Source organism: Chelonus insularis, unplaced genomic scaffold (genome assembly GCF_013357705.1).
Source record: "Chelonus insularis isolate UGA/USDA-ARS -01 unplaced genomic scaffold, ASM1335770v1 contig_124_pilon, whole genome shotgun sequence".
NCBI classification, from domain to species: Eukaryota; Metazoa; Arthropoda; class Insecta; order Hymenoptera; family Braconidae; genus Chelonus; species Chelonus insularis.
In genome coordinates, this window is record NW_023276365.1 from 198,283 (window position 1) to 226,206 (window position 27,924).

Sequence of the window (27,924 nt, forward strand, 5' to 3'; positions counted from 1 at the left end):
TTCAAATTATATTATGATAGAGATTTGATTTGAATAATTTCAATGAAAAATTAAACAAGCATTGAATTGTGCTTAGTTTGACATGTCAAAAATAAAGAGATTATCCTGAATTTTAATTATTTTACAAATTGAGTTTAATTTGATGAAACCTTCATTCTTTTATTAACTATATTTATTTACATTTTATAATTATTATTATTTATTAGTAGTTTTATGCATCAGATATAAAAATGAATTAAAAAGTAATAATTCCAAAGATAAATAAGATTTCTTCTTGGTTTAATAAAAGTGATTTAATTGTTATTTGTAATAATTAAGATTTAAAAATAAAACTGAAATTCATCATCTGTGTTACATGATTTTCATGGTAAGAAATGAGATTTATTGATGTGCAGGATATATAAGAGGCTTTCATGTCATTAAATTAGAATTTTCCATTGGTTGCTATTTTATCACTTTGTTGAGTTACATCATGACATTGATAAACTGATGATACAAAATATTATATGACTTTATAGATATTGAATTTACTTTTCAATAGTCTATTCAGTTAATTGGAATCAATTTCAAATAATATACTGTCTAAAGACTTGTCAAAGGAAATATCTGTTACGTAACAAATATTCTATACATTTATGAGGATTCCCTGCGCATTGAAATCTAGATATCCTTTTCATATCCACGGTTAGAGTTAGGATTTAGGTATGTATATGTATTTATAGGTTACATAAAACATGATAAAGAATATCCCTAGTTGATTATAACAGTTGATTGAGAGAAAAAAAAAAGGCTAAAATAAAAATGATAAAATCTTACCAATAACAAAAATGAGCGTAAGACAAAAAGTAGACATAAAAAAGTTGGGGGATGCGATGGGGCGAATAGATTGAACAAAAACGAGTGCGCAGAGAATATCAGAGACATGTGGTGCGCATGTGCGCCTTATAATAGCAAAAGTACGCACGGCGACGCTCAGTCTCACTCATCGTAATTTCTGAGAGCTATACGTACATATTTATCCTGTCGACATTTCATAAGCTTTATCTTAATATCTTGTCAATAGTATTGTGATAACTGTAACTGAATTATTTCATTATTTTCACTGAAAATGTCTCAAATAGTCGTCAAATATAATATTGGAATAAATAACCGGCAATTTGAGGACAATTGGATTTAACGAGTTGAGTTTGAAATAAAATTTTTTGAAAATCTACAATAAATAGAAATCGGTGGGCAACCCGCAGTGAAAATCTTGTATGTATCGGCGCATTACAGAGTGAAGTGAGTAACCGCGAATAAAAGCTTGCTGAATCAAGCGATTCAGTAAACATCTCTGAGAGATCTATTGTTCGCGTAAATAGTGGATTCAGTATTTGCTAAAATTTCTTTCGATGGGACATTATTTTTTTTTAACACGCTAAAATGAAATAGCACATCTTCAAGGGTGTTGTTACTTTATTCGGCAAGATTTATACAAACAATTCAACTGGAGTCGGATATTCTGGAGTCAAAAACCGACAATGAACAAATCTGCAAATGTGTAAGACAATTAGTGAAGGTTCTTCGGAGGACGGACTTTTTTGAATAAAATATTATTGTGCAAGTGTCGATTTTATTTTTAATTTATTATATATATATATATATATATACAATGGCTGATATATTTTGGAAAAATGCTATCATTATGTTTGTTGTTATTACAGGTAAGCTTAGAATATATATATATTTTTTTTTAAACCGTTTTACAAAACTTGCTCTTAACCCTTTGTTCTTTCTCTTTGTCTATGCAAAACTGCTTCGTTGACTCTACTTTACATCGTTATTGCGGAAATGAAATTAAAAAATGTTTCTAGTTTTGTGTGTGTGTGATCATTATAAAGATCAATTAACTCCTAAATGAGGTTTTTTTTTCGTCAAAGTGTGTTATTTGATATTCTTTTTCTTGTTTGATCCTTAATTATAAAAATTCAACATTTTGTTATCAAAAATTTTTTACAAATCTAAAGTTAATATAACTCAATTGGAAATTGGAAAGGTCTTTTTCCTAATAACTTAGATGTAATAAAATTGAGAAAAATTGGATTTCTAACAAAGGCGACGTTGAGTAGTAAATGAAAGTCTCAGTACATCATAGCAGTATTAAAAGTTAATTGAAAATTACTTAAAAAAAAATTTACTTTACCTTTATAGAATTCATTCTCTTTCTTTTTCATTCGAAAAATATGCTTTTTAAATACATTCTATTGCTATTGAAATGTAAAGTAAAGCAATAAAATAGACATTTTTATTTAATATTCTTCAAATTGTCCCTTCTTTCTTTCTTCTCGAACAAGTATGTTATGTACCGAACATACAAACAAATATCTTAAATGAAAAGAAAATTTTTCTTAGTTTTTTGATAATTTATCCAAGTTAATGAAACTTTTTTAATATGAAGATTGCTGTCCCTTCAAAGTTTTCAAATCAATATGATTTCAGTGAATATAAGCATTACGTTTGTGTCCAATGACATTGAGTTGATTTCAAACTGGGTATTTTCTCAGAATTAAAAACATCATAAAGTCATATCAAAAAAAAAAATACTCCTTTTTATTCTATGTCTATAGTTGAAACATCAAGATTGTAAAGTTCGCTGTAATTTTCCTCAATTTTGTGACAATTAGTTTCTGCTACGATTAAAAAGTATAATTGTCCCTTGACAGTGTCTACATTCAATATTAAGAAAAACGATAAAAATTTTAAACTCACTCAAGCTTAAATTTACTCTGACGACTGAAACAAAAAAAAAAACCCCCGAATGCTTGAAAAAGCCTCGTCAATTAAATTTGTTGCCATGTGATGAAGTATTAAATGTCGAGATATGTATCAACTAATTCATACTTGTGTCACTTTATTTTCTAAAGCTCGGGATTTCTTTTTTTTTGACTATTTGGCTGATTAGTGAATTTTTTTTGCACAAAGTAAATTACCATACTATGAGCGAGGTAATGTAATTTCAATGATAATTAGCTGATAAAAAATTGAATTTCAATTGTCTATATATTTTTAGTGAACCATAAATATTTTAATGTCTCTACAAAAGTATTCATCGTGGATTTCATCCACAATTCTTTTCCATTTATTTTTTGATCCTGTACTCCTTCGAAGTGAGAGGTAGAAAGACTTTATAAATTTATAGATATATATATATATATACGAGCAATAAATATTCTCCGGTTTATTTCATGTGACATGTTTCACATTGTTATTCACTTGCCTATCAATTCTATTACGCACTGTTTAACAGTTTTTCCTTAAATATTCATTCAAAAATTAATAAGTATTTTAATCATTATAATATATAATAATAAACAATTAAATTGTTTAATTTTTTATTTAGGAATAATTAATCAAAACCGGACTAAATATCACTGGATTTCATCGAAGTTAAAATTGGCGTTGAAAGAAAGCAAAGATATTTTTGAGCCAAAAAACACGTTAAGCTGCCAACAGTCAGTAGTTCTTAATTGAGATAAGATTAAATCGATTGTCAATAAGGACATTGTTTGCAAGGTATATGGATAATTGAACATTTTAGTAAAACACTGATATTACATATTTAATATTATTAATATTAAACGTTATCACGATTAATTAAATATATTTCATCAATACAAATTTTTCTTTTTTTTTTTTCTTTTTTTTCGTCGTTAATTAAAAATTTTCTTCATCCAAGTGAAAGTTCGAATCGCTTCATTAATCATGTAAAGAATACTGAGATAAAGTAATGTCACCTGTGCTTCTTTTAATATTTTATCATTCTAATCGATGTTAGTATTGGAAATTTTAACTATTAATGAACGAGATTTTTTATCAATAAATTCACCATAAAAATTTCAGCTGTTTAATGAACCGTTATTTACTTCAAAATTTTAAGCATCAAGTTTTTTTTTTTTTATTCCAATCGGTACCTTGTTTAATTAATGATTCATTATTTATTTGCAAATATTAATAATAACATGGCAATTTATTTTATATTTTTAATTATTCATCTTCTGTTTTTAAACTGTCATAAAATCATTGAAAATATTTATGGTGTTTTTAGTCAAATTTATGATAAATATTTATCATCACGAGTCTTTCTATAAATAAATCACTACATATATAGACTATTTGAAATGCAAACATTTAATCAGCTAAATATCATAGATTCATACCAAGTATGAATCGTAACCAAAGTATCGTGAGTTCGAATCTTGAAGTTGAGATACGTTTAAAAGAAAAGTGCAGAGCGTGTGAATTCTGTTTTCAACTTGATATGAGTTTTAAAGTTATTATGAAAACATATTCTAGTGGTTGAAGTCTTAAATTGTGACTATGTTGTGTGAATTTATTGAATTTTTTTTCACCTTTTCGTATTTTATCTGATTGCGAATACAAATTTTCATATATTTTTAAACATCATCTCCATGTGTTGAAACAAATTATCACTAATTAATTAATATTACTGAATAATTTGTAAAATTACAATGAAGAGAAATTTGAGAATTAGTGATGCCAGAATTGGATTTGATTTCAAAATTCATTATTAATTTTTGAACATCAATGATTTACGTTATAGAAGTTAATGACAATGTTTGAAATTATTAATAGAAAATACCACTTTACTTTCATTTTTATTATTAATTCATCAAAATTAAGTGGAAAGTATATTACAATATCATTATATGCTAAATTAATCAAATAGTGTAATAAATATAACGTTATTTCTTTATTAATACTTAGTTGGTATTTTATAACAATTCAATTTAATTTTTCTATTAAAGAGATTTGAATCTTTCTCGTATGTTACTGAAAATAACTTCAAATGAACTCAACTTCAATATCCATTGAAAAATTATTCAATTGTAAAAATTACTGAAAAAAATTAACATCAAATACTCTCAGTAATTTATCGCCATTGAGTTTCAAAAATAGATTGATACTTGTTTTCAACATCAATAATTATATTTTATTTATTAAATTAAAATAAATCAAATTTAACATTCTAACAATATTGAAATGAATGTAGAGCTAGACATTGTGTTTAAGTAATGAATTCACGAAATTTACGTTCATTCATTTGGAATTCTTAGAATAAGCACAGAGAGAGAGAGAGAGAGGCTTGAATGCTGTAAATTCCAAACATTATGATTTTACTAGACATGAATTAAAAAGAAGTTGCAATCATTGTTGAGTAATAATAACTATATATAACGTAAATTGAAATGTTTATTGTTAGATAGGTTATTATGTTCAATCTTAAATTAGATCTAAGTACCATCCACATCTTGTTATAAATCTCATTCATTTTCCTCAACATTATTTTCAATTTAAGCCCACTAAAATGGTTTATCGTTCATAACCAAAATTTCATGCTTTGATAAGAAACTTAGTACAACATTATTATTGTTATTTAATTTTAAATTATTAACAACTAGTATATTATTACTTTGAGCTCTATTATTTTTGAATAATGTCATTTTTGAAGTAGTTGATAAATTCAACAATAGGAGCTGACTCACAAATAAATAATTGATAATTCAAAATTAATATTAATTAAACACAGCAGAATAATAAATAATGAATAAAATAATGAAAAAATAACTAAACAAATAATAATTGAATTTGTTTTTATAATTTTTGGCAATTATGTAATGGACTAATTAAAAAATATATTTTTTTAATTATTAAATTTCAACATTTATTCTGAATGTTGGAGATTACAAATTTAATTAAATTTATCGTAATCGAAACAATGTATCTTTATCCGTCTTATAAAATAGCCCTGATTGATAAAGCTATCGATCTATAAGATATATTGCACATTTTAATTAACTTTTCCCTACAACAGTAATTAATATTTCAATTTTGGTTATTTTTATCCACTACTAACAAATAAAAATAATATCTATATATATTTTCAATAAGACAAAAATAGATTATAATCTACCCTAATCCATAACTTAAATAAATATGAAGAATCAGGAAATTATGAAATCTACTTCATCTCTCTCATCTCCAATAGCAATAAAAGCCAACACCAAATATAACCACCCGGATTATACTTGATTGTTAACAACATATGTGTCCATTTGTACTAGTATTTAGGATTCAAGAAGGATTTGGATGCAGTTCTATATTAAGACATGACAGTTTGGAGAACTATTCTGTTAAAACTCTACAAATTCTAGATCCACGGCTTAAGATTGAAAAGTTGAAAGGCTTTACAGAAATATTATAAAAGCCATTAAGTTAAAAGCAGCAAGTACTATCTATAATATATATATGTGTATATAAAAATTCGATGCCACCAAAAGTTTATTGATAGAAAGAAAGAAAAAACTAGAGTTCGATATTGAACAACAAAAGCTACATACGATAAAATTTCAAATAAAAAATATATTTCATATAATAAAATTGATGAAATGATAGAGTTAATAATAAAAAGAAGATCAGAAATGCTTACCAACATCGTTACAACTTTAAAATCAATTTTATAATAAATAGAAATCCAATTGTGTAGAATATAAAGAAATACCATTTGATCACTTACAAAAAATAGTAATATTTAAAAATAAATTATATCAGATAACAATGCCATGATTTTATTGTCAACTCTATTCATCCAAGATATCAAAGTGACTTTGATGAAATGAATCTGGTGTGAGATTAAACTTACATTGAATGGAAGATTTTACAATTTTACAATAAGAGAATAGAAAACTTAAGAAGCAATGACATAATAAAAAAAAAATTGTATGACTTATATAATATAAGCAATATTTCAACAAACTGATAGAATATGCTGGATACAAATGCATCAAGGAACTTCACTTCATCCCTATTCAATGAATACCTGAATAAAAGACAAGCATTTTATGTATGCTAACGAAATTTTAGCAAGATTCCGGTGTTGCTTTCAAAGCTGATGCTGAAGCATTGATCATTAGATCAACCATTCATCTGGATATATGTAATTTGAGGAAAATGAAATAGAAATGAACTTTGTAAGTTGAAAATTGTGGGATATTCACATATGGGATATGACAGACCAGTTGAAAGTGTGAAGAACATTATGGTCTTCTGTTTTAGAATTGTAGGAGACATGGAACATTTATGTTACTTTGATTTTAGCTGAACCAACTTTTATAGAAGATTGAATCAAACTATTTCTTCTTCTGAAGTGGTTATTTGATATGACTGATAGCCATTATTTGTTGGCCAAATAGACAAAAGTTTAATTATATAAATTTCAAAAAGATGAATAATATTTTTATGATTTAATAATAAAATATTTAATTATCACAACCACAGTATGCTAACAGCAATAACAAAATAACTATTATAACCGAAATAATGGTTATGGCTACTATAACTGTGGCAAGTACTGGAGAATGTCTCATAAATATTTAGATAAAACAACTTGAATAATTTCTGCGTAGATAAATTTGTGAACATTTATATTTTACTAATTTAGTAATTTCTTCAACAAATAAGCATTTGTTATTTCGGCAATTTTCAGAGGAAATAATTTAAATACAGTTTAATTGAATAAATTGTTAGATATTCTGAATAAGCAGCTTTAAATAAGATTTTATGTTTGAAGAAAGCAATAGACATATGAGTCATGATTATGTCTGAAATTCTAAGGAGTTCTAGACCACAAGACAGAGTAGAGAGCAATGATTACCATGTGGTTACATAGCTAAAATGTAGAGTCAAGTTACGGTTGAAACTATGATAGGGGAGACTGGGTATGGTTGTTGTACGGGTCGGTTGTCACAAAATCTTAGCTACGAAATATCCATTACTTGTAAGTACGTGTCTATAGCTCTTAGCTTCAGGGCTATACTAATGTTCTCTTTTACAGGGTATAGAATAAGGATATGAACTTACAGGTAATAGATACTCTGAAGCAAAATTCCACATGGTATCCTATCAGGATGACAACTATTATACTCATTCTTTGCTACTACTCTAAAAAGCTTTGACATTGATGATAGACACTGTTTTCATGCAAGAGTTCTGGTAACAGCAATTGAGTGATCCAAGTAATCACTCTATAAGATGCTTCAAAAGTGATTGAAGTTGGAGAATCAACAACAAATGGCAACAACTAAATGTAAACAAAGTTGGTTATAAACAATAGATTGACAATCTATTGTTTACTGATAGCTAAGTTTAACCATGAAAGACGAAGAGTTAGAATAGTCGTTTGTAATGAATAGATTTAGTTATCAGGAAAAGAACAATATGAGGCAAAGAAGAGTTTGATTACTTATACTAGAATTAGAAATCGAATTGAAGTGTTTCAAGAAAATGAAACATGGAGTAAAACAAATCTCAGGCTTCATAAATTATTATCAATGTTTTTTTTTTTCATTATTTTAACTTCAAATCTGCTATTTTTGATGAAGTAGTTCGGTACAAATTCGAATATTTAAAAAATTGGAAAATAGTTTATCAAGTGATGGATTTAAGAGCTCTTTCAGAATATTTGATGCTAAACAAAACAATTTTTGAACAAAAATTTGTAAACTGGTCATCTAAATTGGAAAATCATACAGTTTATGTTGTATAATTCATGAAGTATAGCAGAAGGTATCAAGAAATAGTTTCAGTAAGGTTTATATTACAGCCACGTATTCTGTCTATTAAAATATTTTTGTTGAACAAGCATGATAAAAAAAAATATCAGTAAAAACAGCTATTGACTATTTAAACATTATCTTTAGTTTTTTATAATAACCAAATGATGGAAATAAAAATTTTGGGATGAATCTGAATCATCATATTGGTTTATAACAGGCATAATAGCTCTTCTCAATATGAAAACATAAAAATATTGAACATATCATAACCAAGTGCTGTTGATTTGATGTATTTGACAGAATTCCATTTACGAATTTTAAAATTGAATTACATTACTCGTCAGTGCTATTGAACTGGACAAAAACAACACAAGATTGAAATCGAGGACAGAATGAAATTAAAAAGAATCTTTAACTGAAATAGGCAATATACGGCTGAGGGGTTTGAAGAAATAACAGCAAAAAAATAACATGAAGAAATAACCAGAACATTAGTGATATAGCCTTTAATGGGACAGCTGGAAAAGCTAGAGCCTGAAAGATCACAATGGAAGACAAGCTTTGGTGGAGTGGCATAGTAGTACACTATCAAGGAAATAGTCATAATAAACAAGATAATGTAAAAAATATGGAATAATAAGAAATGAAGAGTGAAGAGTTTCTGGTGTTTAATAAAGTATAATTGCAAGTATTGCCATTAACTTGAAGGTGAATTTTATATCAAAACTTCAAACACCGAAAGTTGTTTTATAAAAAATTTATGAGGATTTTATTAAAATATATATAATAGAGTTAGACTTTTTGAAATCTAGTTCATTGAAGTGTATGAAGAAAGCTTTTTTCATTAATTATTACTTTTATAATTAATGAAAAAAGTTAATCATTATTTTAAAGTTTATCTATGAAAAGAGAGTATCTCATTTTAGGAACTTTTCCTTTTTATTTAAGGTTTCTTAAACTGACTGTTATTTTAACAGCTATTTTTCGGTTTAGAGATTTAGTACATATCTGACAAACTTCTTTAATGCTTGCTATTTTTCCTGATAATTTGCATTATTGTCTTTCTCTTACTTACAATTTCCAAAAAAAAAAAAATAGAATTTTATATATTGCTAATAATATTGTGTAATTTGCATGTTTTCTATTATTTAATCCTAAACTTTATTGTTTTTTCAAGGTGTACAATGTTTACGAAACGTAACGTTAGAAATAATACCAGAAATCGTTGAACGAGGTCATGAAGTTATTTTACGATGTCATTACATATTGGATAAACCTCACCTCTACTCTCTGAAATGGTATCGTGGAAAACACGAATTCTACAGATATGTGCCCAAAGAAGAGCCATCAACGAAAATATTTAATGTCCCTGGAATCGAAGTTGATGTGAGTTTAATTTGATTGTACATATATATAATATAGATAAAATATTCTCATTAATATGTGCATGTGATTATTATTATATTTTATCTTACATATTCCATACAGAAGTTTTCGGTGACTAAAATAATCTGATAATACGAAATATTTATTTATGCATGGAATGCCTAACGTTTACTGATTTCTTTTTTTTTTTTTTTCATAGAATACATCTGGATTGAAAGAAGTCTTGGTGCTACGGTTATAGCCGAAAATTTACATTTAGATAGAAACACAATAAAAATTGATAACAATTGAAAAACATTTTTGAAATAAGAATATTGGTGACGGTGTTAAATTTGTAAATGCAATTACACAATGTCTCAATGATATCTAAACCATTTGAGTTCATTTCATCAATAATTTGCCTCTAAAGTAGTCATTATAATGAAGCACTAATTGAACTATTTAGGGCTAATAGTTCATGTTGAGGTACTTTTCACAAGATATCCTTTGACACGTAATAGTGCGTACATAAGTACTCTTTTGCATAGTTTTCTGCAATTAGAGAAGAGTAAATGAGCTAACCACTGACATTTGATTACCTGAAATATTTCTTCACTTCATCTCTCACACAAAAATCACTGTGTGATAAATGAATAAATAGTTTAATTGTTCTTCACATTTCATTCCAATTTGTTTAATATTCATTTTATTCGTCGTATTTATATAAACTCTATTATTGCTGTTGCATTATTGTTTATCGATATTTAGAAGAATACAATTTTTATTCCAGTATTTTCATTAATACTAAAATATATATTTTATAACACATGAAATATCAATTGAACACTTATATTGAAATAAATTTAAGTACTTGGTGGTATGATAGATATGTTGCCGAAATTCCATAAAGTTTTATGACCGATATTAAATACACTTTTAACAGAACAATGATGGAATTGATATTTATTATTTTATCGATCAAAAATAAATAAAAATAACAGAATTTATAAGAAGATTTGTTTATTTAAATAAAAAATTATCATAATTTTGTACGTTGACTTATTTTAAAATGGAAAAGAAGCCATAGTTGTCAGGCTTTAAAAATATTTTAATACTTTGGTTTCTTTTGAAAATCTTTCAAAGAAGAATTTATTCAATCACTAAAAATATATTCATGTTCAGTCAAAGTTCGTTGTCGTGTTTATCCATCAAAAAAATATTCAGGTGTCAGCTCAGTTACTTTCTTATTCATACTTTACAAAAATAAATGAATTAATATTCACTGTTTATGATTATAAATATAATACTGATTAAAATAATAATAGTTTTCTAACTGTTAATTAAAATATGCTTTTAGTTTCTCAATAATTTCCATTAATTCCTTTTTAGAAAGTAGAACAACATTTTCATTGATACCGAAAAATCATAATACTTTTTTGTGGTGTTCAAAGGATTTATCAACTTCTATGAAACCAGATCGTAGTTTAAAGAAGATTGAGTTTGGTGTGGTGGTGTAGTTAGACAATGATCCAAAGTCCTATGTAAGACCGAATATTTAGTACATGAAAAGCTTCTGAAAGTCAAAGCTGCCTGAAACAAACCTTTACGACTAGAGAGGTTCATAATATCTTCGAAATGAAGGTAATATAAACTTCTAGCCAGTGGAGAAGACTTTTATCAACTTCCATCAACATCAAAATTGACGTGTTTTTAAGATTTTAGGGATTTGTGTGAAATTGGCAAAAGTGACTTGGAAAGTTCTTGTGCCAATATTCGTCAAACTTATATTGACAGAATTTGACTTTAGTTCAACAGATTTCGGTTGTAGAGAATCCTTTTACTACTCATATTATCTCGGACCATCAAAGAATAAGGAACTTAACTGAAGTGATTCTTGTGTTAAAGCAGAAGATCCTCTGACACGATTAGGCTATAAAATTAATGAAATTAAACATCAAAGGCTGTAAATTTAAAAAAAAAAGTCATGTTCTAGTTGATGAAAGTGATAATATATTTTATAGTAAAAGAAACAACTCAGCAAAAAAATATACGAAAATTAATTAACTATTTGAAAGAAAGAACAAAGCTTTGATAATGATTCTTAACAGACCATGATAATCAAAGAAAACAAAGAGAGAAATCTTTAGACGATTTGTTAAAAATATACAAAAAATTCAATTTATCATTTTTAGTTTTATTTTATCAAATAAGAATAGCAAATAAATTTGGGTAAAAAAGATGGTTTAAATAATTTAGATACAAAATAAATAGAAAGGATCCATGCAATAAAGTTTTATCAAATAGTTTCCAATACAGTTTATTGAATTTTTTTTATTTACAGCGTTTTAAAAAGTTGGCCCTATCTCTGATGGAATCAATATGTTTAATCAATAATAACAAGATTGGAATTTTTTAATTCATTTAAGCTAACTCAACTGAACTTTACAATATATATATATATATAAATATATTTGATGGTTAACGCAACTTTAAAATATACTAGAAGGATCCAGAACTTGTTCAAAGAATGATAAAGATAAATAGAAGATCTTAAAGTTATTGGTACTTGTAAAGTTTATCATAACGAGTACTTAGAAATTTCGATATATCTACTTAGAGATTGAAAGCACCATAAGTTTTTCTCACTGTCACCAACATTCGCAATAAAAAATAAAAAAGATAAGATTTAGAATGTTTTTTCTTTTTTTTAATAATTAATTATTGAAGATTTTTATCAATTCCACTGTAGTATTATCAATCATCATCAACTTGTATTAATAATGCAATACTTAAAAACATTAAACAAAAAGTAAATAACTAAATTGATCTATTTTTTTCAGACGTTGAATTCAAATGAAAGTCAAGTAACAATAAAAAATGTTGATTTTGGTCTAACTGGGAATATTTCCTGTGAAGTAACAGCGGATGCACCGACTTTTTCTACGGAAACTGCAACTAAAAAAATCGTTGTAATGTGTAAGTATTCTTTGATCATACAAAATTACTATAATTACAACTAATAGATATTGAAGCTTATAATTAGTAGTCTAACAACTTTTTCAATTTCTAAATGCAATAACATAATATATTCGATCACGAACCCTACAAAACTGTAGATCACCAGATAACATTTCAATTTATAAATGAATTTCGTGAGAGGGGACAATCACATTGCATCATGAAAGCCGTTTTAAAATGTAAATACTGCTTTTTGCTCACTTTGATGGTTATCAACCAGATGCATTAATTTTTGTTTCAAATTAAGGCGTGACCTCCAAGTATTCCTATGATGATACCATCGATTAGGATCTTTATTTGAATATAAAAATACATAATTACTTTTCTTTTAATTAAATGTAAGATTTTTTTTTATTTCTCTGATAAGATGTATACTAACAAGTTATTTAGTAGCACCCTCTTCTAATTTTATTGTAACAGAAGTGTGGGAAGGAAATAATTAATACTAATCATAATGTTCAAAGTTCTGGTCAGTATATTTCTAATCAATTTGTATATCTGTTAACGTTTATGGACATGTAATAAAACTCAAAGTATTAAATAATAATCAAATCAATAAAGCACGTGTAAACATCCAAATTTATTAGTTAAATTCAATATTTACATCACAGAAATATCAACAAGTTTGGAATTTAATTTTTAATAAGTTCATTAGAAGGATAAAATCTTCCCTCAAAGGGTAAAATGTTAATACGAATATCATGTTATCAGTTAATCTCGTTTCTGTCGCCGATTTTATGCTGACAAAATATATCAAATTTTCCATGCTCTTTTTTATCTTTAAAAATAAATGAATAAATTTAATTCCATAGCTCTAAGGCAGTCTGGATAGTTAGTATCAGACATTGCAATCATAATGTTTATGATAAAATATTGTAACAGATATAGACGTTTTATCTTCTACCCATGGCTTAGCGAACATTACAATTAAATGCTTCTAACAAATGAAGACCTTACTATCTTGAGTAAAGATTAGGCGTAAGAAGATTAATGTACCGTGCGTGTAATACTGTTTTTGACAGTATATAACTCACGCAATCGACCAATAGGACTACTCATGTTCATTGTCTTGAAAAGTTTCATTTCTCCAACTATCTTTGCCTGCTTGATTACACTCGGTGAAAGCTAATTTTTGGATTTGTTTTGGGGGAATGGGATTATAGTGATTCTTAGGTTGAAATAAGAGAATAATAGTGGATTGAAAAAAAACTTGTTATTCACGTTGAAGTTAATAGGTAATATATTCAAGCAACTTGCACGCAACTGTCTGCTTGATACTCCAATAGATTAGTTTTATATACTATAATAATTTGCATTGATGGATCAAAATTACGTATGATTTCACTGAATTTGATAAAAATTTTCAGCGAACTTTTTTTTTAGGAAAATGATAGACTTGTAAGTCTTTGTGATTTGACAATTCTTTTCTTTGAAAATAATTATATAAAATTTAGCGAAATTCGATTTTATATTTAGCATAGAAAAAGATTATTTTATTGATATATTCTAAAAAATATCTGGTCATTTTAAGAGATAATCTTTTCATAAAGATATATAAAATAATAAGAGCACTTCATTAAATAGAAACTATAGCAGATATCGTTCAACGGATGAATAGAGCAGATTAGTTGATATGTTTTCATGGAAAAAAATTTCTTTTTAATCTTCAAATAGATATACATTGTCTAATTAAATCTATTATTTGAAAAGCATTTTTATTTCTGGATGGTATTGTCTGAAGATACAATTTTAATTGTGGAACACAATGGGGAATTTGTGTGAAAAGTAGAAATCGCTATCTTTACCATCAAAGCTCATCAGAACCTATCAGAATTTGACGATAAAAGCAGGCAAGCTAATTATCGGTTAAATAAATTGGGGTAGATATTTTACCAGTCATCATAGATTAACTGACCAGTTGACTCGTTGACCTCTCATCTAGTAGATAGTTTCAAGCTTTGTCAGACTGATCTAGTCAATTACATGAATATCCAAACTATTCAACTAATTTGCGAATTGCAATAATGGAAAAAAATTTCTTTCTAAAATAATTATTATCTCTTGAAAATTATTCTGAAATGTATTCCAAGTATTTTATCATATTACAAGTGTGAAAATTCTGTTTATTTGAAATATTTCATTATAATGTTGATTCTTAAGCAATGTCATATTGATATGACCTTTAAAGATTCTTTGAAAAGTAATCAACAAAAAAAATAAGAAGAAAATCGTTCAGACCTCTAATGTAAACTACTCTGATAATTACAAATATTTGTTTAATGTGGAAACTTCTTAAATTTTTTCATTTCTTACACTTAAGAGAATTAATTCTTCTCTAAACTAAGTATTTACTTAGAACTCAGACCTTTCTAAATTTTAACAAATAATTCAATATTTTGATTTCCTAAAATCTTTTATGCTACAAACATGAATCTCTGAAATGATGAACCCTTCATTTTAAATAGAAAAAAAGATTTCTATAATAATAAAAAATATTTATATTCAACAGAATGGTGTTTATAGAAGCTTCTCGTCTAAAGCCATCTGTTCGAGTTATTGTTATGTACTCTGGGGAAAAAATGTTTTTATTATATATCACCCTCTAATGATCACAACTTAATTAAGATACTTACCAATATGGCTTATTAGGGGAACGATGATCAGTAGAAAATTATTTAAAGTTGTCACCCAAACTAAGCATGCTAGTGATGAGTGATGGACGATTTGTCACTGTCAACTGATACCAGCAAGTCAGCTATTACTGATTAAAAATTATTCTTCTAATCGAAACTTACAAGAATCGACATTAATAACCGCATCGATATCACTCAAACATTTTCACATTACATTATTATTTAATAATAATTAATTAAAATTGCTTCTCATAAAATTAATTGCACAAATGAATCCCATGAAAAGAAACTTGAAATAAAATTAATTTTTTTCTTGTAGAAATGGACTCAATTGCTAGGAAAACGTGTAAATTTCTGAGAGTGTGGTTTTCTTTTTCCTTACCTGATTTTTTCATGCAGAAATATTTGAATAATCATTCGAGTAAATAAATAAAAAATCATAAATACATAAATAAATGAAAAACCGCAATTTAAAACATAAATATGGCTTCAATATTTATTGGAAAAACTAATGATGATATTTTCTTTTCAGCTTTACCAGCACGCAAGCCCACAATCAAGGCCGAACGACGAAGATACAACCCTGGAGATCTGCTGAGAGCAAACTGTAGTGTACCTCCATCAAAACCACCAGTAGAGTTTTCATTTCAGCTCAATAATGAGCTAGTAAGTATCATCAATATTACTATTAATTTATCATTGAGCTGATATTTTTTTTTTAAACACACCAAGAGAAAACGTTTATTAAATAAAAATTTATATACATGCTATTTAAAGAGATCTTGACTGTCATAAGACTCTAAATGCACACACCTTGTTAAGCATTCATGTACTAAAATTATACCAGTTTTTGTATTAAAATAAGCATGTCTCATCATACGCAACAAATAGAAACATGACAGTTTAACGTAACATCCTGTCTTAAAAATGCATCATACAAATTAAAAGCTCATGTATAATAAATTGTGCTTAATTGTAATGAGTCTCGTATGGCACAAAGTTCGTCGAGCAATTCTTATACTTCCGGTACAGAAAAGGTTATTGCTAATTATAGCCGGATAATGAAAGGGTGTAGTTTTATGTTACGAAAAGCTTCATGAGTGTGCACTCGTTAATTGTTTAGTTAAAGATTCAAGAACATTCCTTGGATAAATACAGTATGGTTTATTCTGTGAATGTTTCTTGCTTTGCTTTTGTTACTCATATTTTGAAAATTAATTATTTGTATGTTTTTATAATATCATTGGAAACTTTTTAAATAATAAATAAACATTGATATTTATAAATGATAAAAAAATTTTTGTATAAATCATAGATTTTTAGAAGCTACATGAAATCAATATTTTTATCATTCACACAATTTTCAATGAAATACAAGAAAATTTTTTTGACATTATTTTTAATTATGATTATTATATAATAATTTAATTTAAAAAATTTAATAATTTAGAGACTTGAAAATTAAACGATTCTTTTTAATAAAGAAAACATCTTGTGAATATTTTAATTGAAAAAATTAATATTTGTTTTGAAACTCATATCAGATTTTCCGTCTTACAAACCATTGACACTGAAATTAAATTCAGAGAGCCTAAGGGCTTATGAATAAATCAGTATAAAAAATGTGTCTTTTTACTTTTTAATATAATAACGTTTTTATAATTGATATTAATGTCCAAAAAAATTTTATTAGAGACTTTCAAGTGTGATTACACATCCAAGTACCCTGTTTTGATCTCCCCTATTTTCAATAGCTCTTGATACTTCTGTGAATATTACGATGCCTTATCTATAATAAATGATGATTTGATGAAGTAGGTGGAGGATTTCGGTTATTCGGTTTGCCTTTAGAGTATCTCTTGAAGAAGAGAAATTAAGTTTCTGATTTAGATAATGATAATTAAGCTAAAGGCTACTGTTGGGTGAGGTTTAATTGAGCACGTGACGAGCAATGTAAGCATGAGGTGAGCAAATGTTGGGGACAATTACTACTGACATATGCGAGATAAGGGTGTAAGGTTATAGAAAGATACTACGTTATGGAAATACACATTTATTTTTCATTTGCCTACAAACGTAATGCACTGTAATAAGACTTCATTTTAATGTTGCTATTAACTTGATCATTTTTAATAAGTATCTTGTCACGAATAATTATCTAAAGTACGTATGAAGATAACCAACATTAACATTTACACAAGTATGAGAAAACATTTGCAGATATATATGAAATGTGCAGGAATATTCCTTTTATGTCTATATTATCTAACAAATTTTCGGCTATTTCAATACACTAATTTATTAACAAAAGAAAGAGACTTGGTGAAAAAATTAACAAAAATTTCACAGAGAAACTAAGATAATTATAGTCGTCAGTAGAATCTTCATTTAATTGCGTCCCCGAAACTAATCTCATTTCCGGTAAGAGGAAGTGCACGTTCTAAGATATGGCAAGTTGATGAGAATTCGACCGTCGTCTAAATTCAGTTAATTATATTGGACTTCAGACGTGAACAAAAATTATCATGCTTTAATTGTGAATACTCGAATTGTCCTTTGATCAGATCATCTATGTATCAACTAAAAATAAAGCTTATTTCCTACAAATATTTGATATTGATTCAAATAGCTTTCATATGAAAGGTACTGATAAAATTGTGTACACAAATATTAGCTTTGAAAGTAAGAAATGCATTTTTTAAAATTTATCCAATTATAAAAAGGTTAAATTCATGTTTTTTTTTTGTAATTGGTCATGACTTAATTTTGTAATTAAAAATGAAAGTAAATCAGCTCTATATCTTATTAGTTTATCATTCAATTTTAATTTTTACTAAATTGTTTATAATGACTTCATTTCATCTACTTCTATGTCATTAGAATTCTTTACTTTAAAATTTTCAACACCATTGTTTGAAACTCTAACATGAAACACAACATTAAGCCGAAATTTTCGGGTATTTAATAAGATTAATGAAAATAATTTAAATCTAATGACTAATTATCACTTGATTTTCAGATTAAGCCTGTGGAATCATCAGTATTGAATGAAAAAACCCAATTATTTTCGGAGAAACATGGTGTTCAAGATCCTGAAGCCGAATGGCAATGGAGTGAGATACGCGTTACGTTGCAACCTCACCATTACACAAATAGCCAATTGAATCTCCGTTGCATAACACAAATACCGGGAATGTTTAAAGCTACTACGGATATTCAACTGAATGCTTGGGAGCCGGTTCCTGAAAGAGGTAAAATATTACAACTGCTAATTAACACTACATTCATACATCTATAAAATTATTGTAGTTATACTTTGAATGATAAATGAAAACTTTAGGGTGACACGGCTAAAATTAACATGCAGTTAATGCTTACATTACATTCGTTAAGAGACTTCACTCCCTTATATTTTATATCTTCAAAGGCACAATAAATCTCATTTCAAAGAACAAACATTTCAAGTATTTCATAACGTTTGCATTTTTGCTAATAAAAACATTGATATAATATTAAACTTGTTAAAAAAAAAATGACATTTAATCACTGCAAATATTTGTGTTTTATTTTAATACATTAAAAATGTTTTAATATGACATCATCCATTTGATTAACGTTGTCTCATTTGTAAAACACTGGAAAACGTTTTAAAAAAGATGCAATGTTAATCAAATGGATGACGTCATATTAGAACACTTTTAATGTATTGAAATAAAACACTAGGATTTGTAGATTTGATTATAATTAATTGTTATTAATTAAGCTATCTATGATTTAATTTACAATACTTATATTAGCTAAAAACACTATTTTATTACTTAAATAGTTAAAAATAATTGAAAAATGTCAAATAAGACTTTTTCAAAATAAATGGTTCAGTTAAAGTGCTAAAATAAGTAACTCAAAGAAAACATTTTTTTAAACTTCTGGGAATTAATTAACAATAAAATAAAGCTTATCTAGGCCATCTATCATATTATTACTTTATTACAGCACAAAGTATTCCCTTTTGGTTAATTATTATTACTCATGATATAACTCTTCTTCATTTCTTGCCAATTTATGTAACAATATGAACTGGTAACCTATTACATGGTGACCTACAAATGTTGTCATTTACCTTAAGAACCGAAATTGACATAATGTTTATAAATATCTATTTGTATGTATATACATAGACATACTGATATAATTCCTCGTTAATAGATGGCTAATAACACTTTGCTTGCTCTTGATACTCTGCTAATAGACATAGTCAATAGGTCAAAGCAAATAGACAAATTTATAATTACCCCCTGTTGTTACGATTTATTTATTTGACCTACTAGTTTCTTAATTTGACCAATCTTCAACTCAAATAAACTGATATTCGAAAAATAAATGTAAGATGATAAAGAATAAAGAATTGATCAATTAAAGATTTAGGTGTTACATGAAATATTTGCAGGTATTAATGTATAATGTGAACTCTTTTATAACTGTATGTGTTTTATTCAGACGAGACTGAAGAGAAGACGGATATTGTTCTTAATAGTAGTCATTTTTTTTTAGATTGTTTCATTGATGTATCGATCAATTAATTTCCGCTGCTGCGATCCTGGTGGAAATTTGTCTTCTTTTTTTCTAGTTTGTTAAAATCATTTGTCTGAATTCTTTACAAAGCTTTTTTTTTAAAAGAGATATTTAATAATAATAATGAACAAAATAGGAGAAAATTATTGTATTTATCCATTTTATTTATTTTTTGTTTCTTTCAAAAAAAAATTCTAGTTTATTTTCGATCTTTTCATCTTTGATATTTTAGTGTTCATTAAAATCTAGCATAAATTCTAAAGCTGTGGTAATGTTCGATTTCCTCCTTAGCAATTGAGAAAATAAAAAACTAAGAAAAACATCAAACATGGGTTTACGAAGGCTAACTCTTCCATAGTCATCACTTTCAAAGACTGAGAATATTTTATTCTTCATGTATTTCCTTGAAAGAGCAATTTATTCTGAATTTATTGCTTCTCACGTAGGGTTTCTAGTATAGAACGAAGTATTGACTTTCTAAATCATTCGAAGCACACAGTATCACCACTTTAATATGGCGCTTAGATTTAAATTCTCCATTTTTCTCCTAATATCTTCAACTTCAATAAACTTATCTCAAAATATTCAATACAATTAAAAACAAGAGATTACTACAATAAAAAATGAAAGAGCAAGTTTATGGACTCTGAAAAGAATTGATCGACAGTAAAGAGTGCTGACTTTCAAGATGGCGGTTAAATATTATGAGGGTTTCTTTCATCGTTTTACCTTACTATGTTCATACGTTCACCGTTTCATAGAAGAAAATGCTACCCGAATAAGCCAGTAGAAGAAGTTTAATCCTCTTAGTATCTCACTGAATATTGGCCTACTTCCATTTCTAGGCTCTCATCAAGAATCTCAAGTTGCGTCTTAGGTGCTACCTGTTCTATTCTGAGGATCTAGCCATCGAGATACTTAACATCATCATAGTTTAACAAGCCAACGACCTATACTTTAATCTTCAGTTAAACAAAGCCATTAATCTTTAAAAGTTTATAGGTTGTCTTACTTGTTTAGCATATACTTCTGTCTTCAATGATAGGTTCATGATGGAGGAATCCTTCCAAACTGTGAATTATCCTGATAAATGTTTGATGAGCCTCTAACTTTATTTGATTTTGTAAGTAACATTATTCATGCTTAGTAACAAGACCAAAGGATGATGCCATCAGCTTAGATGACCAACACAATCCTTACTGATGAGATGGAAAGGCAGCAATTAAACTCACTCTTCCAAATCCTTCATTTGCTATCCGGCTCTAAAATTTTGGAGCATTTAATTCATGTGTAAGACTTTTGACAATAACTTTGCACTGGGTTAAATTTTAGAGCGTCATGAAAACTTTTAATCACGAAAGTCATATAGAGATCAAAAGCAACAATAATTACACACTAATTCACATATTTTTTAATCATTTATTGAGATATTCATTGTTCATAAAATGCTCTTATTAAACTTTTTAAATCCTCCATTACTTCTCTGGTATATATAGCTATAATAAAATTCTTTATGAATCATTCGTTTTAAAACTCTATTTTTTTTGTTGATATCAGCAATATCTCTACGACTATTTAATTGCATGTTAAAATGATTTTATTATTATTTTATGAACGATTTTCTATCACAAATTTTGTTATTTTTATGACCCTTAATTTTTTGTCACCTTGAATCTGCCCACATGGCGTTTATTTTTAATTTAAACATTTATTCACAAACAATATCGATGCATGAAGCCCAACTTGCATAAATAACAGCTTAAAAATTGACTGTTGCTGAATAATATACATTTTTTCGCAACTGTGATTATAAAATATTGCCTAAATCTTCAGGTAAAATTATTCTCAGACTAGACACTCTTCACTTTTTGAGATTGTTTTTTTTTTTTAAACCAATCCCTTCACTGTCATAAATTGTGATAAATGTATATAAAATAATCCTGGTAGCGTTATTGATGACAAAATAGCGTAAAAACAGCTCGATTATCCTAAAAATATCCAAATTTATTCAACCATAATCTTAAAAATTGATATATTTCACGAACACCTGCCCTATCTGCTCACACTGCAAAAATAGAAATCCATAAAAAATAATAGATTCTGAATGGGATATTCTTAAACTTAACGATTACTTTTCTCTTTTTTTGATTATGTTTCTTTTCCTAATGTTTGCATTTTTCATTTAAATAACATTACCCCATTTTTCCTTCAGTTTTCCCTCATGTATTCTCAATACGATTTTGAATGCTGCTATTTTTATTCTCTAATTCATACCCATGTACTTGAGAAAAAGCAGTAATTCTGCTATCAAAATCTCCACTCACTTGGAAAATCCCAAATCTTGTTAAAGTGACAGAGCTGATATCAATCATTTAGGACGATAAACCGTATCCACCTGGTTCAGACCAATCGTTGTGAATGAATACTTTACATCTTACTTATTGATATTATCATGAAATCAATAAGTACTTGATACCTCTCTGTAAACACTTTTAGATTCGTCTAGAATGGTTATCAATACAATCGGACGATTTAGATCTTGGATGTGCAGTCTAAAGGACTGGAAAATTTCTTCATAGTAAAGCCAGTTGCAAGCAATAAATGGGAACATACATTGCTGCTTTCAAATATATCGATTAAGTATTGACAAAGTAAAGGCGGTTGCTGTGTTTTTGATCTTCATAGAGGCTTTAGCAAACAGAAGTGCCTGTAGTAGTCTGAACGATGCTATGATATGTATTCCAATGACGTGGTACTTTTATTTCTTCTTGTAGAAATCAAAGTGCAAGAAATGAACAATCGACTTGGATTTCAAATTTCATTAGAGTTCTTGAGGAATACTCCTAAATCATCTCATCATTATCTTAGATCTTTCATCACTGGTGACCTAGTTATATATAATACCTGAACGGTATTAAACAGTTTCACTGAATCTATAGCAGAATCAGTTGCAAAGAGTTAGAACTCAACTATAAATGTGATGTCTTAGTTGTGGTTTTAACAAAAGCAACCAATTTTGAAAATGTGTATGAATGGCAAAACCATTATTGTGATAACTTGTAAAGACGATATAATGTTGTATCATGATTATACAACATGCTAGCTATTCAAGTGTAATAAAACAATGGAAATGTTCTATCGGCTTCAGATCAATACCAAGTACTTGAATGAAATGATCAAAAGAAGACTGGCTACCGCTCTAATCTTGCTCCATATCGACTGCTGTGCGACAGCACCAACCAATAACATGATCACCCTATCTTCAACGAATGCTTTGAAAAGCGTTGAACTCACAAGTTCGCTACGTATGTAAAGTGGAACACCATTAAGACATGCTCGACCTGGACGTAATCTTTATTTACAATCTTTAACAACAGACTTATCTTGATTACTTTACTTCCAGTAGTGATACAGTACTCCACCTCAATTAGTCTATTGTGTTTGATAATCAACTAAAATAATACATTGGAGTTTGTTGTCTGAGTTTGAGAGGTGTGGTTATGCAGTAAACATTCGGTACATTTTTACAATCAACCCCCTATGGTAAATTTCTAAAGAGTTTTATAATACAAGTATAGTCATTCTTAAGGAACAGGGCTTCATTTTGATCGTGTTTTTCTTAGTTCAAGTAGCTTGAATAGAAAAGTTGTAAAACATATATGAATAATAAATTTATAGAATTTTATTATTAATAATAAAACCCATCACGAATTTATCAATATTAAATCGTATTTTATTTTTTATACAAAAAGGCAATTTGGGCATTCATTAAATATTAATTTTGTTTTTACGTAATTTAATCAATAAAAATTATCAAATTTATGAAATAATTATTGTAAAAATTTGTTATTAATTGAACAATGTTTATTTTTAATCAAATAATATACTATTCAAGATTTATTATTCATTGTTATTATTTTATTGAAATTAAATAAATAATGATAATGGTAGAAATATCAAATGATGCATTTTTCTATTTAGCTATCATATAAATTATGAATTATTTTTCGTCATCTCCTTCTCTTTCAATAATTCAAAATATTTAATATAATATTTTTTATTTATGAAATTTATTATGAAAAATAATTACATCTGAGTGTAGTTTTTATCATTATATGATATTTTGTTTTGTTAAAAAAAAAAAAATACGATTTTATCAGATTATTTATTATCACATACTCTTTTCTGACCCTCATTTTCTTTTATTCTGTATTATGTTGAATTTTTTTGAGCAAAAATTATTTTGAAAAAAAATTAAACAGTATTTTCAGTGAGATTTTAAAGTAATAAGCATAAAAATCTTAATTAATAATTGAAATTAAAAATAATAATAGACATAAAATAGAAGAGTAATTAATCAAAAGATGAAAAGAGGTATTTAAAAATTTACTTTAGTTAAAATATTAAATAAAATATTCTTCCCAATTATTCATTGTAGTGATCTGATAGTAATCAACGAAATCCTATTAAAATATTGTAATAAATTTGAAAAAGTAAATTCAATGCATATTTTATAACTAAACCAACAATTTATGCAAAAAGATTTCTTCTTCACTCAGAGGAAAAAATTTTCATGTATAGCAAAAATTCATATTTGATTGAAAACAAGATAAACTGAATTAACTATAGTATTTTTTATTACAAAGAATAACTAATTCAATGAATAAAGTATAAACCTTTATAATCAAGAAAAAAATTAGATATCATTTAATAATATATTCTTTTTTTTTTTAACACCTTTTGGAGAATTATTTTAACAATCAAGATAATAGAATTTTTCCAATGAGTTTTTATGAATTAATTTAGCAATTAATATAATTTATTCTTCACTTTCAAACTAATATTTTAAGCTTATACTCAGTTAAATTAGTAAATTAATCTAATAAAAATTTCACTGCTTCTAATAACTTCCTTTCTTAAAGTATCGTTGATTTATTTATTTTCTGAGGTATTTGTAAGTAATTAGTTCTTCAAAATTTATGTTAAACTTAATATGATAATTACAAATCGTAAATTAACTAGAGTACTTAAGTAGAAACAAAGATAATTTATTGCATGAAATGTAAACTCAACACTCAAAGTATTTAATTAATTATTTTCTTATAAATAATACAATATTATTTTCTAGAATAATACTAAAAATCTCAATTAAAATTTAATGTAAAGAAATTAAGCTTTAATATTTGTGGAAGGTTGCTTTGGTATTACAACTCAATATTATCGTAGCAATTTTCTTGGGTTGAAAAAAAATATTGCAGAGGTAGAAAAAGAATGTATTCTTTTTAAAACCACGTATTTTCCACTCGTTAGAAAAAAACAGTTCAAATGCTGAAAGTGGCTGATACTGTGACCTAGTTAACTAGAGATAACTAATCGTTGGTAAAAATGACAACTCGTTTACTCCATTATAGCATTGTCCATAAATAGTTTAGTTATCTGGAATTAATCCATTTTGGAAGACAGTCTACCCTACTATTTTCATTTCCATTGATAAATGAATCTACATTTATTTTCTTCTATAAGTGATGGTTCCCAACTTTGTAGTGATTACGAGGTTTACTCATGGAAAACAAGTTGTTTTGAATTTCACACAACATTACCATTTCAAGAATAACAATCAATTTTTTATTTTATAGCAGTTCTGGAAGATATTATCTTGGTTATTATTTTCAATTGAAAATATATTCGTTTTTTGAAATAATGATAATGGAATTTTTGTTAGAGAATTTAATTAGCAAAATTTATTGTCTTGTTTAAATAGATTATAATTATTTTCATATTTTTTATTAGTACTGATTTAAATGAAGAATTCAATAGAAGAATTTATAAAAACTATTATAAATGAATTTGTAATATTCATGACCTAAATTCAATTTACCATGGATTTAAGTTGTATTTGCTTTAGCTCTTGGAAAAATTACTTTACTCAGCAAAAGCAAGTTTGCATGATTTTATATAAAAAAAGTATTGGAAAATACTTTAAAAGTTGTATTAAGGTTGGTTTAAAAGGTTTGCAAATAATTATTGTAGAGTTTATGTTGTTTCATTTAGTCTGAAACTAAACCATAAGCTTGCCAAGAGTTCTATTGATTGTGGCAATCTCACCCAGACTAGAAGTCTATATGTTAGTAATATATTTCTACCAACAGTTTTCTATCATTTGAACATTTTTGTTAAACGTTTTGTTTCGACAAAAGAATCTTCGAAACTGAAAACAGTCGTCGCTATCATTTTTGAAACATCAGAAAAAAATTTGTAAAGAATGCTTCGAGTAAAAAAACTTGTTCCAAAGATACACGAAAATCATTCCTCTGTTGAAGTGTTCCAATTTCAAGATGGAGTAAAACTTTTCTGAGACAAACTTATTATATCAGTTTTCAGCAATTTTTATTTCAAAACTTTGTAGAAATATTTTATTAATGAAAAAAAATTTATCAAAGAAATATGAAATTTTCACAAAACATTGTATGTAATTACTGAATACATTACAGAATCATTTTCAAAAAAAAAATAAAATAGATAATGAACAAATAAAAGTTAAGTTTCTTGAAAAAATATTAATCTTGGAAATTTGAATTCATCATTTGTCTTTCAGTTGTGAAATAAAATTGAAATTAAAACAATTCATCAATTATCATTCATATAGCTGCTACTTCAGCAGTGAATAAACATTGTTTTTAATTTAGAAAAATAAATATTTCTAATGAAAACAATTGTTTTTAAATTTTAAATTTCACACAATATAAATATAAATGTAAGATATATTTTGGAATACTATTTTTAAATATACAAACTTCATAGATACTTTAATTATCAATGTTTCTTATTCTTTAAACAAAAAAAAACATAGTTTTTCCCTAAATAATATTACTATTCCTTCATAGTCCTAAAATAGCATTCAATTTAATTTTTTTTAGGGAAATTGACAATTTTTTTGAGAAAAAACATATTTTTCTGTACCTTTAAAATTTTCAGTTGTTGAAGCCAGCTAAAATTTTCAATTAAAAACTTATGATTGTTATTTTTGATTGTTACAGTGACGTCAGACAGTGGTGCAGCAGTATATGGATTAGGATTACTGACATTATTATGTTTGTCAACTGTTCCATCATTTATAAGATAGTCATTGCAAACGTCATATTTATTACAAATCCTAAAACGGCCAGCTCTAACAATAAACACTAAGCTGAAAACGAATTTTCGATAAAAGACGGAAAAAAATACGACTTTTGGGAAAAATACGGGTTTGAGAATATTAACACATGTGAATGCGCAATATTAGATACAAAGTTCAAGCTCAGATAGATGTTAGTTAATGTTAATATACATAAGTTTTTATAAACGTTTTAATAAATTCAGTATATAATTATGTGCAAGAAAATATTTCTAAAGAATTTTGATCTCGATTCATCATTATTTTCTATATTGTTTATAATATTTTTTAAACGTTAGTATATATAAAAATATATACAACAAATATATATACACACTAATATTAAGGCCAATAATGTGAACAAGTCAATTAGATGTCGTTAATAACTCGAAACCATTATGCATCATAAATGTTTGTAACCAATTAATAAAGAAAATCATAAGCAATTATAGTTACCAGCTTTTTTTTAAACATAAATAAATGATAATTAATGTTCTTCAAATGGATGTAATTGCTTTTTTAAACCAATTGAAAGCTCAATAAATTTGTCGATGCTCTGTTTAAAAAAATT

General features: G+C 26.7%; 1 protein-coding gene across 1 annotated transcript; it reads left to right on the forward strand.

Moving 5' to 3' along the window:
• The first annotated feature begins 995 nt into the window (after positions 1-995).
• LOC118067287 (uncharacterized) lies at positions 996-27,800 on the forward strand. Its single transcript, XM_035083942.1, has 6 exons — positions 996-1,703; positions 9,790-9,998; positions 12,818-12,953; positions 16,161-16,294; positions 18,648-18,879; positions 27,238-27,800. The coding sequence occupies exons 1-6, from the start codon at positions 1,652-1,654 to the stop codon at positions 27,321-27,323; spliced, it is 849 nt and encodes a 282-aa protein (XP_034939833.1). The 5' UTR covers positions 996-1,651; the 3' UTR covers positions 27,324-27,800.
• Positions 27,801-27,924: the final 124 nt, after the last annotated feature.

Coding starts and splice junctions, on each gene's coding strand:
- LOC118067287 (XM_035083942.1), top strand. CDS start 1,652: ATGGCTGATATATTTTGGAAAAATGCTATCATTATGTTTGTTGTTATT. Junction 16,295..18,647: donor TTCAGCTCAATAATGAGCTA/GTAAGTATCATC, acceptor CTTGATTTTCAG/ATTAAGCCTGTGGAATCATC. Junction 18,880..27,237: donor GGAGCCGGTTCCTGAAAGAG/GTAAAATATTAC, acceptor TGATTGTTACAG/TGACGTCAGACAGTGGTGCA.